Raw genomic sequence first — 19,714 nt, forward strand, 5'->3', positions numbered from 1 at the left:
ATTTCTCCGCAACCCATTGAAAAAATAAAAGAAGCAAAAGTTGTACTAAATATTTTTTAATTAAAAATTTAAAACACTTGATTTTAATTCTGAGAGGGAGGTTAATTTTAGAAATTTGCCCTTAAGCAAAAAGCAAGTTAGCACACAACATTTTTAATATCAATTTAACATACTTTGGTCAAGTTGATGTAAAAGGGGAATTTTTTTTTTTTTTTTTCCCTTCAAGTTTGGGGTGGAATGTCATTCCCTTAAACTTCAAGGGAGAGGAGTGTAAACACCTCTAAATAAAATAAATTGATAAAAAAAGAGTCTATTGTTCTATCAATTTATACTAGTTAGAACCTCATGCATATGCACGAGTATAATTTTTTTAGAAAAAAAGTACATGCATGCCATATGTATATAAGTTTCAACCTAGTAAACAACAATTTTTCATAGAATTATGTAAAAAGTAGATAAATTTGAATTATTTTTAGATAGACAAACATATGGCATTGAACATAATCTTTCAAACCCTAACTTCTTCTAATTTTAGATATATAATTAGGTATATGATTGGATTTTTTTTTATGGGTCATTTATATTAGATTCCTTGTAATTTACATTGAATTAACTCACTTGATACAAAAATTAAAAGGATTTAGATGGGACACATGATTCAAAATTAAACTCTAATTGAAATCCAATTTGGATTCTATTTCAATTTTCTCTCACCTTTGGTTACACACACACACACACACACACACACACACACACACACATATATAAGTCATTGAAAAAAAAATGAAATTGCATATTATGGTGGGCTTATGTATGATATGGTAGGCTAATTTGAGAATGATGTGAAATTGTTTTGTTAATACATTTATTGCAATAAAACTAAGCACATCTTTTTTCTTTTTCTTTTTTAATTGATATGATAGGTTTTGAAGTTATTATGAAGTCTAACCCATAATGATAAGACATGGATTTTATGTGTAAGCGGGACCAGATCTTACTCAATCACAAAACTTTACTAGTTGAGTGAAGTGGAACAGACAAAATAAGCTCATTTTAATACATAAATTACTCAGTTTGTTTAAATGGAAAACATTATTTTAAGACATTTTTTGCATTTTCCTTTGTTTGTTAGTATGGGGGAAAAAGGGGGTCAATGAAAAATTATCTTTTAACTTTTCTTATTGAGTAATACTACAGTTACAAACTATTTTACAATATTGTTACAAAATGTTGATGTGGCAAACCTCTTATTGTTTTCATCTAGGCACCATTAATATCATTTTTTTTATTTACTAATAATCACTCACCATATTAGCAGTTTGTAATTTTTTTTTGTAAAAAAGTTTGTATCTCCAACATTATTCTTTCTTATGAGTAATGCTACAGTTATAAACTATTTGATAATATTTTTACAAGATGTTGATGTGGCTAACCTCTTATTGGTTTTCATCTAGACCTACCATTAATTTCATTTTTTCATAAACCAATAATCACTCACCATATCAGCAGTTTGTAAAAAATTTGTATTTCTAACATTATTCCTTATAAGTAATGTTACAGTCACAAACTATTTTACAACATTTTTACAAAATGTTGATGTGGCTAACCTCTTATTAGTTTTCATCTAAGTTCACCATTAATATCACTTTTTCATTTACCAATAATTACTCACCACATTAACAATTTGTAAAATTTCTTATTTAGCTTGACATGAGATAGAGTTATTTTCCGCTAAATTCTTTTGGAAATCAACTCTATCTCATGCAAAGTTTGATAAAGAAAATAACTCCATCTTACATAAACCTAAATAAGGGAAGCCAATAGATAATTTTCCAACTCATTTTAAGGTTGGTACAAAACATACAAAAATGAGATATTTAAAAAAAAATGTTTTTCAGAAAATGATTCATTTCCAGAAAATATTAATGTCAAAAGAAACAAAAAGGAAATAATACTAAGTTATTCTTTCCTTATTAATAGATTTTATGGTGATTGTCATTTGCAGAGACTTAATGAGATTTATTCCGGGAGAAAATATGGTGTGACATAAAATAATTATCCGATACAACTAGGCATACTTATAGGCATATATATAATGATCACCCATAAGGCCTTACGCTTATAAGATATTCATCCACTCCTTTCCCCTCCTTAGTTAAAAAAAAAAAAAAAGTATGATTAAGCCTTCAAAGATTCTACGTGTAAATGAGAGTGATGTTACTTACATTTTTTTTGTTTTTTTTTTTTTTTTTTATAAGGTATGAGTGTCATAGACTCATAGCATATCATTTGGGGTGGAGATTGTATTTAGTGTATTAGTGTATTAGACATGTTGAGATTTGAACATGTATCTAGAACAAGGCACATATCTAAATCCCAAAGTGTTTAGTACATTATTACACTAGACACAAGCCATGTCCTATTAATTGAACCATGATCTTACTCTTTACTCTTATTATTATTATTTTTTTATCGAAGACATTACTCTTTACTCTAGCTCATTAGAAAAGAAAATATCATTTAAAATAGAGCTTCAAGGCAGATAAATGCTCGTCGTAGAAAAATAAGTAAAATTTTTGTTGAAGTCGGCCAGCATCAAATTATTTGCCAAGAAAAGGTGTAATGCTATATAAATAAATAAATATATATATATATATATATATATATTTATATCATATTCTTATTTCAATTTTCTCAAAAAAAAAATATTCTTATTTCAAGATTTGACCTGCCTCGTGAGATGTCAAGGTCTCAAGGACATATGAGAGTATAAAAAAAGTGACCAATCAATTTTATGGATCTATAGTTTTTTTTTTTTTTTTTTAATGAATCTATAGTTGGTTTTATACATTATTATATGCAAATGTGTATATATAATGAACTTCTCACATGTTAGTGGACCTCATAAGCGTGAGAGTCACTTTTATATAAAAGAGGTGTTATATTTGCCCGTTACACCGTATATCCCTTCAGATGTAAAACATAATAAAATATGTTATTACCACTTAATTATATTTTAAATTCCATATAAACATGAACTTTTTTATTTTTATTTTTTTAAACGAAGATAAATTATACAAACATAAACTTCTTTCTTTTTTGATAATTTGATAGTTGGGGATGAGGTGATTTAAACCTTAGATGTCTCTATTGAAACACTAAGAAATGCCAATTATTAGTTGATGTATAAAGTTCTTTACTATAAACATGAATTTGAGTGTGTTACATAAATTAATTAGTAATAATATATCTCTTTTTTGTGGTAATAAAGGAAACTCCATTAAGAAACTAACAACTCAAAATACACAATCTTAATCTTGCACTATATTCTTTAATGTCATTGTCAAAATATCTGTACACTTGTTTGCTTCTCTGTAACAGTGTTTGATTGTAAACAAGTAAGGCAAATTCACCTAGACATTCTTTTGAACTTTTCATAAGGCACACCACAGCATTAGCACCGAGTTAGTAATGATATATTCACACGTATATGACTCAAATAAAAAAATTTAAAAAAAAAAGAAAAAGAGTGAGGGCGGAGGGCAAGTAACTGTTTTGTGGCCGGGATTGTCATTCTATCCCTATTTTTAAGAATGAAAAGTACTTTCATTTAATAATAATAATAATAAATGAATGAAAAGAAAAAGAAAAGTACTTTAGAGTTTAGAGCACTATATTTCAAAATTCCCCACATGGAAATCATCTTATGACTTACGAGCACACTTAAGACTAATAAGATTTTTTTGGAAAGAATATGACTTATAAATTATAGATGCGATGATTAATATATAATTTATAAACTTTTAACTTCTCTTTTTGCAATAATGAGTAATAACGATATTTTCTAAAGGTTCGATTGATGATTGATAATAATAATAATAATAATAATAATGATTATGCATATCAAAGATAGCAATTTAGACCGAATGTTTTTCATTTTTTAATAGCCAGACTTCAAAGTCATACTCATGAGAAGATCGATGGAAACATCACAATAAAGATTTTAATACTTTTATTGAATAAATTTTAAATGATTTTTTTCCCCTCAAATTTGACACCTTTCTATTTAAGGGGGTCATAGATTTCATAGTAAGCTTTTATATTTGAGTAGTATTACAGTTACAAACTATTTTACAGTATTTTTATAAATTGTTAATGTGACAAACTTCTTATTAGTTTTCATCTTAACCCACCATTAACATCATTTTTATATTTACTAATAATGACTCATCATATTAGTAGTTTATAAATTTTTTTATAAAAAAGGTTGTATCTCAATTGTTACTCTTTTTATTTTCACAATCCACGTGAACTAACTAACTTCAATCTTTTCAAAATCCACGTGAACTAACTAACTTCAATCTTTTCAAAGAAAATGCGTATACACTACAGTCAAAAGGAATGGAACCAAAAATTTTATAAATCAAAATAAATTAAAAGACAATAAAATATGGATTGAGTTAAAGTTGCCTTTGATTTAATTTTTAACAATATCATATATATCTTTAAATGAATTTTTATTAGATGAATGTATTTTTTTACAGATTCATAACTAGATTATATCATCTTCTTATGCTCTTTAGAGATACAAAACATGAACTTATAGATTGAGTTACATATAGAAACACACTTTAACTCAAAAGGCTTAAGCCCAATGGGTATGCGCTTAATTATGTTATATTAACTACTCATTCTTCATTTGCTATTTATCCTCCAAAAAAAAAAAAAAAACTACTTGTTCTTCTCATCATGATTCAATGTGAGACTTGACTTACACGTGTATACCCATCATGTTTATAATATTTAAGTAGATATATATATATTTTTTAAATTTAATTTTTTTTTTCTTCCAAATAACATAGTTATTAATTTCAGGCCATCTTAATGTTTTGTAAATATAGAGGGTATAAGAAAACAATATAATCCAAAAATAGATTTATAAAAAAAACACACCCAATAAAAGGTTATTCTTTTGTGTGAAGACCAAAAAAAAAAAAAAAAAAAAAATTATTAAGTGATGTAACATTCACAAAAATTACATACTCATTCTTCTTTTCTCACCCAAACACATATACTTCTCTCTCTCTCTCCTACATATTTTCTAATAAGACTCACTAGAAAGTTCACTAGGAGACCCCTTATAACCTCAATTGCTCCAAAATTTTAAGGCAAAATTCTAAAATTTTAGTGTTTTTTGTTTATTTATTTTTTTAAAATGTTGAAACATATGAATTTAGTTCAAGCTACACATGGTGAGATGCCATATTGATCATTTAAATTGAATTTTAAGAAAGGATTTTCTTAATTTGATTGACTAAAGTTTCAAACTTTTGTTAAAAAAAGAAAAACCCAACTTCTAACCATATTCCAGATCATTTTTATATAGCACAGATTTAGAGATACATAAGGGTTGAATGTAAATGAAGCCTCTAGAATCAGCTAGTGTTGTTGAAGAAACATCAGATAACAGTGAAGTAACAATGTTCTATTGGAATCTTGGGTTTTAGATTTAGCATGCTCATATCATCTAACTCCAAAGAAAGATTGGTTTGACACGTATAAGCCTTACAATGGTAATATGGTCCAAATGGGTAATGATGCTACATGCCCGGTTATTGGGATTGGTATTGTGAAGATCAAGATGTTTGATGGAGTTGTGAGAGTTCTTAGTAATGTCAGACATGTTCCAGATCTTAGAAATAATTTAATTTCTTTAGGAGTATTGGATGATTGGGCTATTCATACTCATCAAAGGGTGGAATCATGAAAACTACCAAAGGTGCTTTGATGGTGATGAAGGGACAAAAAGTAAGCATGCTTTACAGATTGACTAGGAACACAATTGTAGGAAGAGTTACAGTCACCACTCCGGTAGATTCCAGCACTGATGACACAAAATTATAGCATATGCGACTTGGCCATATTAGTGAACGTGGTATGTTTGAGTGGCACAAGAGAAATTTATTAAAGGGGGTGAAGACATGCAAGCTGGACTTCTGCAAGTATTGTGTGTATGGGAAGCAGCATAGAGTTAGTTTCAAGAAAGACTCTCATACAAGTAAGGGTGTTCTTGACTACATTCATTCAAATGTTTGGGGTCTAGTATCAGTTTCTTCTCATAACGGTGCTTAGTATTTCGTCAGCTTCATTGATGATTACTCTAGAAAGGTATGAGTTTATTTTATGAAGCATAAGTCTGATGTGTTTGGCATATTTACAAAGTGGAAAGCACAAGTTGAAAATCAGACTGGTTGGAAAATAAAATACCCTAGAACAGATAATGTGACCAATCTCCATCATCAGCCATTGATTTCAAGATTCCAAAAGAGGTTTGGTTAGGTGGACTAGTTGATTATTCGAGTTTAAAAATCTTTGGTTGTCCAGCTTATGTGCATGTGCAGAGTGAAGAACATTTTAAATTGGATTCAAAGTCAAGAAAATGCATATTTCTTGGTTTTGAAGAAGGTGTTAAAGGCTACAGGCTTTGGGATCCAATCTTAAAGAAAACAGTGACTAGCAGAGATGACATATTTGATGAAGCCTTTATGTTGAAACATGATGAAATAAAGACATGTAATGATAGTTCAAAAGAGAAATTAACTGTTGAAGTGGAGTTTGATGAGAATAATTCACTCAGTAATAAGGGCTAGTTTTGAATCTCATCAATAGTGAAACTGCAACTTTTATGACCTTAGATATGGCTAATTAAAATTAATAATGAGCTTTTATTTTTTAATTAAACAACTATCACTTTGCAATTTAAATGCTTTTTTTTTTTTTTTACCAAAAACAAATTCTTTTGATAGATACAATAAAATTTTAAATTTATAGTGTCCATTATATGATAATTGCTTCTTATCATCATTTCAAGATATTAGTTTTTAGTGTAAATGAGGTTTGAACCCCATATCTCTTACGAGTCTTGTTAATGGGTGCCCTCAGGGTATTTGCTAATCATCCATTATAAGAAAGTTTTAATACCTCTTTCAAAAGAAATATAAAAAAATAACTATAAAAAAAAAGTTAATTGTTTTTTTCTTTTTCCGTAAAAAGTTTCTAAAAATATTTTTTTAAACTAATGCCTTTAAGACATCCAATAACTTTTCCCATTTCTTATTCGATTGCAATAAATTTTACTAGTTGAATTAAATAAAACCCACAATCAAATGCAACTTAAATATGTTGTTGATGTGGTAAAACTTAATCAATTTATTTCAAAATAAATATATAAGATTTTTAAAAACTCGATAAAGTTACCTAAAATCTTAATCCATTAGTGACAAACCGAATGTGACAACACGACACTTTTCAGTGTGAACGTTATGGCTAATTAAATAACACATATCTTGGTCAGGGTTTCAACTTTTAAGGGACCACGTTTATTCACATCCAATTTAAACTCTCTGTCTCTGTGACACATATTTATTTGGTTGCAATCATATTTATTTTGATAGTGAGATAGCAGGTTGTATCGAAAACCTTTTTATTTGTTCTGTAAAGCAACATTTTCTACCACTAAAATGTAATTATTTTTAAAGACTGGGGGTTTGGTTTTTTGTTTTATTTTATATTTTATTCCCTACCATTATCAACTTTGGATGAATATTAAATGACAATTACGAAGTTTTTATACAATTCACCCTTTTTTTTAGATAGTTTTAATATATGACGTCCGTTCCTAATGATAACTCTTTATGATTAGAACAAAACATCAATCAATTTTTGATATAGGTGATAATTGAATCTTAGATCTCTTATTCAACTATTAGAGATTTTATCAATTTACTTAAGAGGCAACGAATTTGTTCAGCAAGAGAAGATAAATGAAAAGACAATAAATTTTTTTATTGCATGCTTAAAAAATTAAAATCACCAACGTGTGTCCACGAAATATTACTATATATCTATCTATGTCCAAGTGGATGGAGAGGAACATGCATACTCTTTTGATAGGGCTTTTATTTCTGATAGGGAGAGGAACATGCATGGTCATCCTTATAATAATTTATATAAGTTTTTGATTTATAGGTAAAGATAATTTAATAAGGAACAAGATGAAAAAAGTGATCTTGGATTATATTAGTGCAAGCAGAAATAGAAAATTTAGAGCTATCACTTGGTAGTTTGCAACCCTAATATATGGGCCCAAGAAATCAAAGTAGTCTATATCGTATCGGATTAGTCGTACCGGTCAATACTCATTTGAAATGCATGTATTGGATTAAATGCATTAGATATATATCAAAATGTAAATTTTTTACATTATTGCTAATTAATAGGAAAAAGGAACAATGATAAGTATAAGGTGCCTCCCCTTTGAGGACAAGAATTCACCATTTTTACAGAAATTCACAAGAATTCTCCAATTTGCTACGTACGTGAAGAATTCGAATTCTTGGCTTAAATGTATTGTGGAGACAAATTTGTTGTAACCCTTTAGCAACTTTGTGTAAAGACAAATATTGTCTTAGATAGAAATTTTATCATGCCTCTAAGCCATCAAATTTGCTTGTTTCATCTGTTTCTTTTATTGTTATTCTCATTATTTTTCCAACACCCATTGCTGGAGACCAGTAAGAGTAGTTATTGCCATCGAGGATGACTTAAATGGGGTGAGAGAACTCATGGATAACGAAATCTCAAATGCAAAACCAAACATGAAAAATGAAATCAATATGTGAAAATTAGTTAGAAAGTACCTAAACTAAAGAAGTCAACCTTGGAAGAAAGTGGATAGAAGTACATGATTAAATAATTAAATTTACCATTTTCTAACAGTTTAAGTTTTTGAGACAATCCATAATTTAACATGGTATTAGATCAAGAGATCCTAAGTTTGATCATTATTTTTTTCATTTTACCTCCCATTTAAAATCTTATATATTTAAGTAAAAAAAAATCTCATGTACAGGGTCCTCACTTATTAAAAAGGAGTTTGAATTCACATGTAAGAAGTGTTAGAAGTATACAATTAAATAATTAAATTTACTATTTCTTAATAACTTAAATTGTTAAGACAATTAGTAATTTAACATATTAAAGTAAATGGTCAAAGTCAATGCTAGAGGTACAAAAAGAAGTACATAACTCTGGAGAAGATCATAGATATACATAACCTTGGATCAGAACGAAGTTATACTTTTTTATGAGTTGTAGAAACCTTCTAGGATATATCGTTAAATATTTTAGTTTTATTGAACACGTTACACAGGTGACGAGCACACTTCTTTTCCTACCAGATTCAAATTTGGACTTCAAATACTTGATTTAATTGGACTAACTTCTTCTCCAAAAAAAAAAAAAAAAAAAAAAAAGAACTAACTTATCAAATTCCTATGTTACTTGGTTGTACACAGTACACGTGTAAGTTGTAACTACGTAGTCACATGATAATATCACATATAGATGTATTTCTATTTCCTAGATGATGGTCAAATACGTACTGGGTCAATATGCTCACTACCCTACAATGAACAAAAACAGATAATCTGATAAGAGAGATGAATTTTGGGGCAAATGTTGTTTTTAGTGTGGGGTTGGTTATTAGAATTTAGAAAGAGATAAGACTGGGCAACCTAGCTAGGTTTCATAATTATTGTATATACCTGGTCACCGGGCGGTGTTACCTTTTGCCACTGTTTATTATAAACTCTTACCTTTTCAGTCAAAAAAAGGTTACACTTACACCTGGTCACCGGCCGGCTTTACCTTTTTTCATTGTTTACTATAAACTCTACCTTTTCAGTCAAAAAAAAAGGTTATACCTGGTCACCGGGCGGCATTTCCCCTGACCTGGCCAAATTTATATATATATATATATATATATATATACACGCACACACAGATAATTTTTAATAATTTTTTTGAGCCCCTAAAATAGAATTTTGAACTCCTTGACATTAAATTTTGTTTAAACCTAACTGATATAAATTTGAATATGATCATTTTAATGCTACTTTTACAATAATTTAACAATAAAGGTTAAGCGGCAAGTTGTAATTGGTTTTTATCAAGAGTCACAACTCATATTACTTTTTTCTTACCTTTAACAATTTGTCAATTAGGTCTTGTTATGAAAGTGTTAAGTCAATAACATTAGTCTTAAAATATTTAATTTTATGAGAAAGAAAAAAAAAATTCAAATTTTTGCTCATTCGTAAAAAAAAAAAATTTCTTTTTTTCCAGGACTTTGGCTTACTTTTCCATTGACAGTAGAATAAAGTTTTTTTTTTTCTCTGCACTTTTCTTCTTCATCAACAAAAAAGTACACCACTGTTACAACCAACAAATCTGTATTCTTTCCTCATTCTCTCTATCTTTCTTTTTCCCTTCTATATTTTCTTAGTTTTTCTCTCCATTTGATCAAGTAGTTTGATAAATGCTCTATAGATTTCCAAATCCAAGAAGTCTTTTAGTGCTTACTCCAATTCCAAGAGACTAACCACGTGTATGGTTAGGAAGTCATACACTTTAAAAGTAAAAACTTTATTATATTAGTTATTATTATTTTTTCTTAATTTCACATTTACCATTAGTCCAACTCCAAGAGACTCCGAATCACCAAAAAAAAAAAAAAAACTCCAAGAGACTGACCACATGTATGATTAGTTATTTAATTATATTTGTTTATGCATTCAATGGTTGTTGTCTTACCGATATTTATACTAAATTATATTTAGAATACTATTTTAGATCATTGTATAATGTATATAATATGGAAGTTGTACATATAAAAAAAAATTAATTATTTTATTTTTTTACTTGTCCCCCATGACAAATTCCTATCTCCACCATTGCTGACCCCCCTTAAAAAAAATCCTGGAGTCACCAGTCATGCCTGTATTGATATAATTTTGGGCACATCATCCCTCTTATCTGAAATCATAGAAAAAGATTTTGTTATTATTTGTTAAGAATTGAGTTTGAAGCACAAAGAAAAAAAAATGAGACTGTAAAATTTTTGGGAATTCTAGAAAAATGATTCTCATTTCTTAGATACTAATACTAAAATCAAAGGGAAAAAAAATAGAAGAATAAAAACTGTAGGGTGTTGGTTTTGAGCGCTCTTCCTATTGGACGAGAGGTCTCAAGCCTAACTGGCACAATACAATGAATTTTTAGAGAGTGGGCCTAAGAACTAAGTGTTGGTCTAAACCACAATCACAATACATGGTTGGGTGTGGACAAACCAATGAGGAAATGGGTTCAAGCCTGGAATGTGGTCCCCGAGTGTTTCGTCCGAGGAGCTTGATGTTCTTCTTCTTCTTCTACTTTTAGTACTAGGTTCCCGTGGTTTTTCAAGACTATGCAAACTGCTGCTGTTTTCTCCTTTTTCTCTCTTCCTCTCCCTTTCTCGCGATCCCCCATTCTCGAGGGGTCTTTCCCATTATATACTTCTTTTCAGTTGATCCTGACCCTCCATCTGTTGATTGTGCAGACCATTACTCGAGTGCTCGTCCCATCAGCCACCTTTCCAAACTCTCTGTGAGTTGCGGCAATCAAGGCCATACTGTTCAGGGGTCCTTTCATCATTAATGCGGCTAGGACGTTAGTTGGGTGCATTAAATGTGGAGGTGACAGCTTTTCCTTAAACTGCTCCCACTCCATACCTTCGTGTGCGTCCTACTGTACTCGTCATTTTTTCGGGGAACGCTTTGGGAGGCTGCCTTTGATGGTGTGTCATTCTTTCCCACTGGAGTCTGGAACGCCGAGGACAGAATTGTCTTCGGCAACATCTCTAGACCATTTGGATTTTTAGCGCATGTCCTCAGACATTTCTCTCCTCGGCGCGGGCCTTGAGCTGAGCATAGAGTGGGTCGGGGTCGCCAAGTTCTCTGGCCCAACAAAAACTAATAATAATAAACATGTTTTTTTTTTTATAAAATAATAATACTATTAGTAGAGGAAAAGTTGATTTTCGTTAGATAGGTATTATAAAAGAATGAGAATAATTGACAAATAAAGATGGTGCATTAGAATGCAGATAAAGAAAAAGGTGGTGTATATTAGGAGTAAAATAGTGACACTTAAAGTATTGAAAAAAAAAAAAAAAGGGAAAAAGAAGAAGTTTCTTATGATGGAATTTTTTAAAATAAAAAAGTTGAGATCAATAAAACTGCTGCTGTTTTCTCCTTTTTCTCTCTTCCTCTCCCTTTCTCGCGATCCCCCATTCTTGGGGGGTCTTTCCCATTATATACTTCTTTCCAGTTGATCCTGAACCTCCATCTGTTGATTGTGCAGACCATTACTCGAGTGCTCGTCCCATCAGCCACCTTCTCAAATCCTCTGTGAGTTGCGGCAACTAAGGCCATATTGTTCAGGGGTCATTTCATCATTAATGCGGCTAGGACATTAGTTGGGCGCATTAAATGCGGAGGTGACAGCTTTTCCTTAAACTGCTCCCACTCCATACCCCTGTGTGCATCCTACTGTACTCGTCCTTTCTTCGGGGAACGCTTTGGGAGGCTGTTTTTGATGGTGTGCCGTTCTTTCCCACTGGAGTCTGGAACGCCGAGGACAGAATCGTCTTTGGCAACATCTCTAGACCATTTGGATTTTCAGCGCATGTCCTTGGACATTTCTCTCCTCGGCGCGGTCCTTGGGCTCAACATAGAGTGGGCCGGGGTCGCCAAGTTCTCTGGCCCAACAAAAACTAATAATAATAAACATGTTTTTTTTTTTATTATTTATAAAATAATAATACTATTAGTAGAGGAAAAGTTGATTTTCGTTAGATAGGTATTATAAAAGAATGAGAATAATTGACAAATAAAGATGGTGCATTAGAATGCAGATAAAGAAAAAGGTGGAGTATATTAGGAGTAAAATAGTGACACTTAAAGTATTGAAAAAAAAAAAAAAAAAGGAAAAAAGAAGAAGTTTCTTACGATGGAATTTTTTAAAATAAAAAAGTTGAGATCAATAAAACGCAAAAATAAAAACAAGTTAAAGAGAGAGAGAGAGAGATAGTGATAAGAAGGAGAAGCGTGAATTGCAATAGGATAAAAAAAAGAAAAAAGAAAAGGAAAAAGAAAAAGAAAGTAAAAAGAAGGAGAAGCGTGTATTGCACTAGGATAAAATAATTGGGAAAAAGAAAGAAAGGAAGAAAAAAGTTAATATTAGCAATTAAGCTCTATTTAAAGAAGTTAATAAGAATAATTAAGTCGTAATTTCAATCTAAAAAATTAATACAATTTAGTGCAGCTACTTCACATGTTTTGTTTTTCTTTCATCCCAAAGCCTCTTTGAACTATAAAAGTTGGCCAATTGAAAATTTGAAAGTCAGGAAGGATTGGACCCTGCACTTTAATTCCTAAAGGCTTCTAAGCCCAACAACGGTCAAGCCCAAGCCAAACTCTGGGCAAGGCCCAAGACCAAGGTGAGGGCACCATGTTTGCATTGTTTTCAAGACTTAACATCACCAGTACTCTCCCCATTTAGGGCACAAAAGTCAAAGAGTCGAAAATTGAGGTTGAAAAAGATTAAAAGGCAACAGAATCTATAAGGGAATCAAGTAACCAAAATTTGCCAATATGTTTAAATGATTGATTTTTATTAGTTTTATTTATTTTTGTAAAAGTAACAATTCCTAAAATAGAATGATACTTTAAAAAGTCCCACATTCTTTTTTTGGGATGAAAATAAAGGTCCAATTGCACGTGATGATTCTTGTCAGATAAAAAGATCATAAGACTTGTTCATACTTCGTAGATGGATAGAAATAGGGAAGAAGGCTAAATACGAGAGATACTGGCCGGCCAATAGTGCAAACATGAGAAAAATGGTACTTTGAATATATGGTATGTAGAGGTTCAATAGTAATACTTTTTATTTTTTTATTTTTTATAATTCAATAATTGGTCAATAATTGAAAAAGAGAATTCTATTAGTATCAATTGAATTTTAACCAACCATATTTCATTGGGAAAATTACTTCATACTTGGAATGTCGTACTATTGCATCCAGATTTGAAGAGCTGACACATCCATTTAGAAGGAAAATTAAACTGGTAATTGAACTTTTATTACCAAACTTCTTAACATATTAAGATTCAAATATTTCATAGCCATGAGTGGACAGTACATTTAGATATACTGAAGCTGTCTCAAGAAGCTCCTAACAATAGTCAAACTAAACAAGCAATACCACCGAGTGGAATTATTCCCGCAAATAACAACAAAAAGAAACTGCTACAAGTGAAAGGTAATGAAATATGGCTATATGTAAACAAGAAGAAAGTAAACCAAAATCTGTTGGATCTGTCCATCGGCCGAGGATCATGAAATGCTTATTTTGACACTGCACCGGCAATGCTTTTCTTGTTGGGTTCAAAGATGTATTTAATCAGGGAATCCTTGATTGACAACAGCTCAGGGAATTCTTTCTTCAACTTAGATGCATCCATTTCATTGTTGCTTCGAGGTGCAACCAGAACTTTGGCCTGTTCTTCCAATGTAAAGTTAACCCACTTGAAATTAGGGTCAATATAGTTCTTGTACAGCTCCAGAACCTCATTATGACTCACAACACCAGGGTTTGTGAAGTTCCAAATGCCCCTGTGGTTCCTTTTGGCCAACTCAATTGACATGGGCAGCAGCTCATCCAACACAGTCATGCTGTTTGGAATGTCAACTACTTTCTCATATTGTGTAATCTTTCGGACAAAGTTCCGGGGGTGGCTCAGATTGGAGGATATTGGCATTCGGGCTCTGAGGGTGCAAACATTGTCATATTCATTCAAAAGATCTTCAGCCTGGCAACAAAATGAAAAATAAAAACATTACTATATATCAAGAAATTCTCAAAATGGAATGGCTATCAAAATGGACAGTGAAAGAACTTACCACAGCTTTGGATTTAGAATAGAAAGAACCAGTGTAATTAGGCTTCTCTTCCTCCTTAAACCCAATTCCTGACCCCATTGGATGTTCTGCATCAAATTCAAAAATACAGCCGCTTCCATAATTGATCATTAGGAGGCCATGTTCTCTGCAGACATCTGCCAAGTTTAATGTACCAACCACATTGGTCCGAATTGTCTCAACTTTATGACTTTCACACCAATCTGCATTAGGCCTGCCAGTCAATCCAGCAGCATTGAAAACATGAGTTGGTTTAACAGTCCGAATTTCTTGCATGAGTTGTGACCGTTCCTCCAAACGCCCCTTCCCATACACAAACGGTATCCCTTGCTTCTCACAAAGTTGCCCAAGAAGACCCCCAAGATAACCTGTTTTACCATAAATCAAAAACTTCAGACCTCGCCTCTGAGTAGAGGGGTTGTTCTTTGGACTTCGGGGACTTCGGACTACCATTCCGCTCGCAATAGAATTGTTTGCCACATAAGAGGAAGCAGAATTTCTGTTATGAGGTCCATCACACTTCCTTCCAATTCCAGGCACCATTAGCATTTTTGGATGAGGAAGCAATGCTCCAGAAACATCACCCCACCAGTCAGAATTGTTGACATACCATTCTGTGGTCTTTTTTAGGCCCTCTTCCCATGAAGTACGTTCAAACCATCCCAAAGTCTTCAACTTCTGAACATCCAAGAAGTATCTTTGGTCATTAAAAGGCCTATTCTCCACATACTTAATATGGGTTTCAGGGTTCAAAGAGAAAAGTTGGCAAATTTCCTTAGCCACATCAATCACTCTTCTTTCTTTCTGTGTGCCTATGTTGTAAACATGGCCGACTTCGCCCCTATGGAGAATGGTTTCAAATGCTTCAGCAACATCTTCACAGTAGAGATAGCTCCTAACATTAGAACCATCCCCATGAATTGGTAGAGGCTGTCCCTTCATGGCCAAAAGAATGAATTTTGGAATCAACTTTTCAGGGAATTGGTTAGGCCCATAAACATTGTTACCTCTAGTAGTGATCACAGGCAATCCATATGATCTCCCATATGCCATGACAAGCATTTCTGCCCCAGCTTTAGTAGCAGAATAAGGGTTTGTTGGAAGGAGCTGAGAAGCCTCAATGTTTCCCATGACAGCATCCTCATCTGTCTCCCCATAAACCTCATCAGTGCTCACATGGATGAACCTCTTGATTTGACCAGTGACTTTGCAAGCCTCGAGAAGGACATGAGTGCCATAGATGTTGTTCTTTGTGAACTCGAAGCTGTTGCCAAAAGAGTTGTCAACGTGAGTTTGTGCTGCAAAGTGCATGATGGTGTCAATGGACTCAGAGAGGAGGACGTAGTTGACAAGGTCAGCAGTGGCAATGTCTCCCTTGATGAACTTGAAGTTTTGGGATGATATTGAAGGAAGAATGTTCTTCAAGTTTGAGCAGTAGTCAAGCTTGTCAACAACAACAATCTTGTAATCTGGGTAGTTTCGAATAAGCCGATTGCAGACATGGGAGGCAATGAAGCCAGCTGCTCCAGTAATGAGGATGTTCTTTGGTTCGTATGTGGTGGCCATATCTAACCTGGCTGCAGACAATTTGAAATACAAAACATTTACTCAAAATGAAACGTAAATAGCTAGAAAATAAAACAAAATCCACGCTCGAAGAAACATGTATAGGAGAAACAAATAAATCATCAACTGCTGTGGTATAAATTTGATAAAAAAAAAAAAAAAAAAAAGTTGACTTCACTATCCTAAAAAAGGGTTTAGTATTCAAGTAGCAAAGAATCAAGAAGAATGAGTTGAGGTGTGAAGACATGATGGTCAAAAAGACATCCGTATCAATGAATATTTAGTTCAATTTTCCGTTCAAGAGGCATAAAATTCTTCTCATAGTTATACCTACACACGTAGTGTTTGTGTGCACAAAAGATACTCTGTGTACACTCATGTGCACGTGTGCGCGCATGCATGGGTCGTAGATAATTTATTAATGTATTGGTCAACGGAAACTAGAAAAAGAAAAATTATATCAATATCAAGAAAAAGAAATTCCAAAATGGAAGAGTGTTAATTTTTAAGAGAGAATAAAATGATTTCAACCACTTATTCCTTAACGTAGGGGGGGAGGAAAAAAAAAAAGAAAAAGTACAAGCCTCTGTTTGTTGTTTTCCCAAAAAAAAAAAAAAAAAAAGACCTTTTTCTCTTGTGTGAATAAAGAAAAACTTATTTATTTATTTATTCGACCAAGAGAAAAACAAATGTAAAGTGAACCAAGTAATGTAATTTAAAGTTTAACCCATACACCCGCAAACAAGCCTCGTTTTCAGAATTAAATAAATGAATACTTTTTCAATATATTTTGAACATATAAACTATTAAACTCACCTTCACCCTTTTCTTATAAGAAAAGGATGTGTTATTTGACTTAGAACTTGCTGACTCATTGATTAATAGTAAAGCGATTATGTTACAAATATAACTAAATTAAAGAATTAGTTTATAAATAAAATACCATTTAATTCAAACTACAAAAATATTAATCTTTACTTGAATAAACTTTATCAGAACTAAAAATCTAGGCTATCCTCACCCTACAAGTCTATTTCACTAACCCAAGCCTAAATATTTTTTGGGTTTGGGTGCCCAAGTATGGACTCCCATAGATAGATAAGAGAATACAAATAAAGAGAGAGACTTACAAAGAGAACCGGAGTTGGAGTGAAAAACAAGAGAAGAGAAGAAAAAAGAGTTCTTTAATTTCAGACAAGGTGCAAAGAAAGAGAAGTAGAGATGTTTGGTTGAGAAATAAAGGTAGTAAGAATGGGGTATTTATATTGATAGTTCACTGAAGTGATGGGTTAGAAAATAAGTGGGCTTTGATTGCGAGTGAAGAATTTTGTGAGAGTAATGCTTATCGTCTACCCCCACTATGGGGGGGAAGACTAGACACGATGCATGCTGGTCTTCCCTACACTTTCATATCTTTCTCTGTTTTACAAGGAAATTAAGAAAAAGAGAGAGAGAGAGAGAGAAACCTAGGACCAATATAGTTAGTTTTAGTGAGTAATTCAAATTTAATTTCAAATAAGGCACTAACCAAAGTTGTACTTTCCTAATTAATCATTCATATACTGTATCGTTTCTAATTTGTCACGTTTTATTAATTGATTCTCGAAGAAAAAAAAAAAGAAGGGTGGGGGGAGATATTTTTTCTTTTCTTTTTGTTCTTGAGAATTAAAAAGGGAGAGAATTGAACTTTGAGTTTTTGTGAGAGATTTCAATTGTAACTTACTCTGCAGTGTGTTTTTTTTTTTTTTTTGGTTGATAATTTGATAGTTGAAAGAGGAAGATGTAAATCCTAAACCGTTTTAAACTAGATAATAAAAAGTAATCACTATGAACCCGACCTCATAAAAAGCAATGACATGTATTACAAATCTTGCCATGTATAAATAATCTTTAGTTATTCACTTCCCAAAATAAACGGAGTAATTGTTTCCTTATTTGTGTACATATATATTTATTTTTGGGTTACTATTTGTCACGTGGTACATTAGCCAAGTGAGATTGGCTGAACCTTACTGTAAAATGCACTAATGAGAAGCTACAGATTCCAATTCCCAATATATTTCTCAATCTAAAAAAAAAAAAAAAATTCCAATATATTTCATTATTTCTTAGCAGAACCCTTGTCCTTGTGTTCGCTGAAGAAATAATTGGGTGGTTAGGTTTAAAAAAATAATAATTGGGGATCATCAAAGATTTTGGAAAATACACTAATATAAGTGATAGTTTATTACGAATTTTATTATACAAATCTTATAAACCTTCCCCCAAAAAAAAAATTATATATATACACACACCTATGAGTCAACTTTTAAACATGAGAAAAAAAAAAAAAAATTTACCTCAAGCTTGTGTATTCTTTCCATCTCATACAAACCAAGTAATTATAAGGAAGAATGTCTTGGAGTTGATCTCAAGATGTTGGGTAATGGTTAAAAATTTTCTTATTATATGGTTATTATGACATTATTCACATTAATTATCACATTACTTTATGAATAAAGCTGCATGCATAACAGTTACATAACAATTTCACAACAAAGCTTTTAGGTGACAAACGGTTAGTAGTAGATAAAAAAGTGATAGTAGTTGTGGATTTAGATGAGAACTAGTAACAATTTACCATTTAGGTTTTATTGTGAAATTATTAAGCTCATAGTCGTAGCACAACTCTTACGTTATAAGCTTTTATATTAAAATTGATAATATAACTTTAAAAGCTTTATATTAAAATTTAGCATTTTCCAAGCTTTATATAAGCACAGAGAGTGTAAGAAAAATAAAACTTTAAGCTTTTTAACTATTCAAATTGAATTAGAGTCCTCTCTATTTCAAACAAATACTTCACGGTTAAAATAATTTTATCCTTTCTTTTTATATTTAACAATATACATACATTATTTAAAATTTTAAATACCGTGCTATTATATATATACTTTTATTATTCATAAAATTTAATTTAAACAATAAAATATATGAAATTGTGAGTTAACTATAATGATGAGTTGGAAACTTGGGTTGACGAAGAATTTGATAAATCTCCTTATAAACATTAAAAGGAAAAAAAAAGTACAAAAAAACTTACAAAATATTTAGATTAAATTATCAGAGTTCTGTGGGTTTCAGTTAACTCAACTGGTAAAGTTTTTGATGGTTGAATAAGAGATCTGGGGTTCAATCTCCGCCTATACCAAAAACTGATTGGTGTCTTGGTCTGATGATAAAGAGCTATCATCAAAAGCGAACGCCATAGGCTGAAACTCTCTCTCAAAAAAAAAAAAAAAATTAT

At 31.5% G+C, this 19,714-nt stretch overlaps 1 protein-coding gene across 1 annotated transcript; it reads right to left on the bottom strand.

Annotated features, from left to right (window-relative positions):
- Positions 1-14,075: 14,075 nt before the first annotated feature.
- On the bottom strand, positions 14,076-17,629 carry LOC115958061 (trifunctional UDP-glucose 4,6-dehydratase/UDP-4-keto-6-deoxy-D-glucose 3,5-epimerase/UDP-4-keto-L-rhamnose-reductase RHM2-like). Its single transcript, XM_031076424.1, has 3 exons — positions 17,559-17,629; positions 14,845-16,439; positions 14,076-14,753 (listed from the first exon to the last, which is right to left on the bottom strand). The coding sequence occupies exons 2-3, from the start codon at positions 16,426-16,428 to the stop codon at positions 14,289-14,291; spliced, it is 2,049 nt and encodes a 682-aa protein (XP_030932284.1). The 5' UTR covers positions 16,429-16,439; positions 17,559-17,629; the 3' UTR covers positions 14,076-14,288.
- Between the last annotated feature and the right edge of the window lie 2,085 nt (positions 17,630-19,714).

This window comes from Quercus lobata, chromosome 8 (genome assembly GCF_001633185.2).
Source record: "Quercus lobata isolate SW786 chromosome 8, ValleyOak3.0 Primary Assembly, whole genome shotgun sequence".
NCBI classification, from domain to species: domain Eukaryota; kingdom Viridiplantae; phylum Streptophyta; class Magnoliopsida; order Fagales; family Fagaceae; genus Quercus; species Quercus lobata.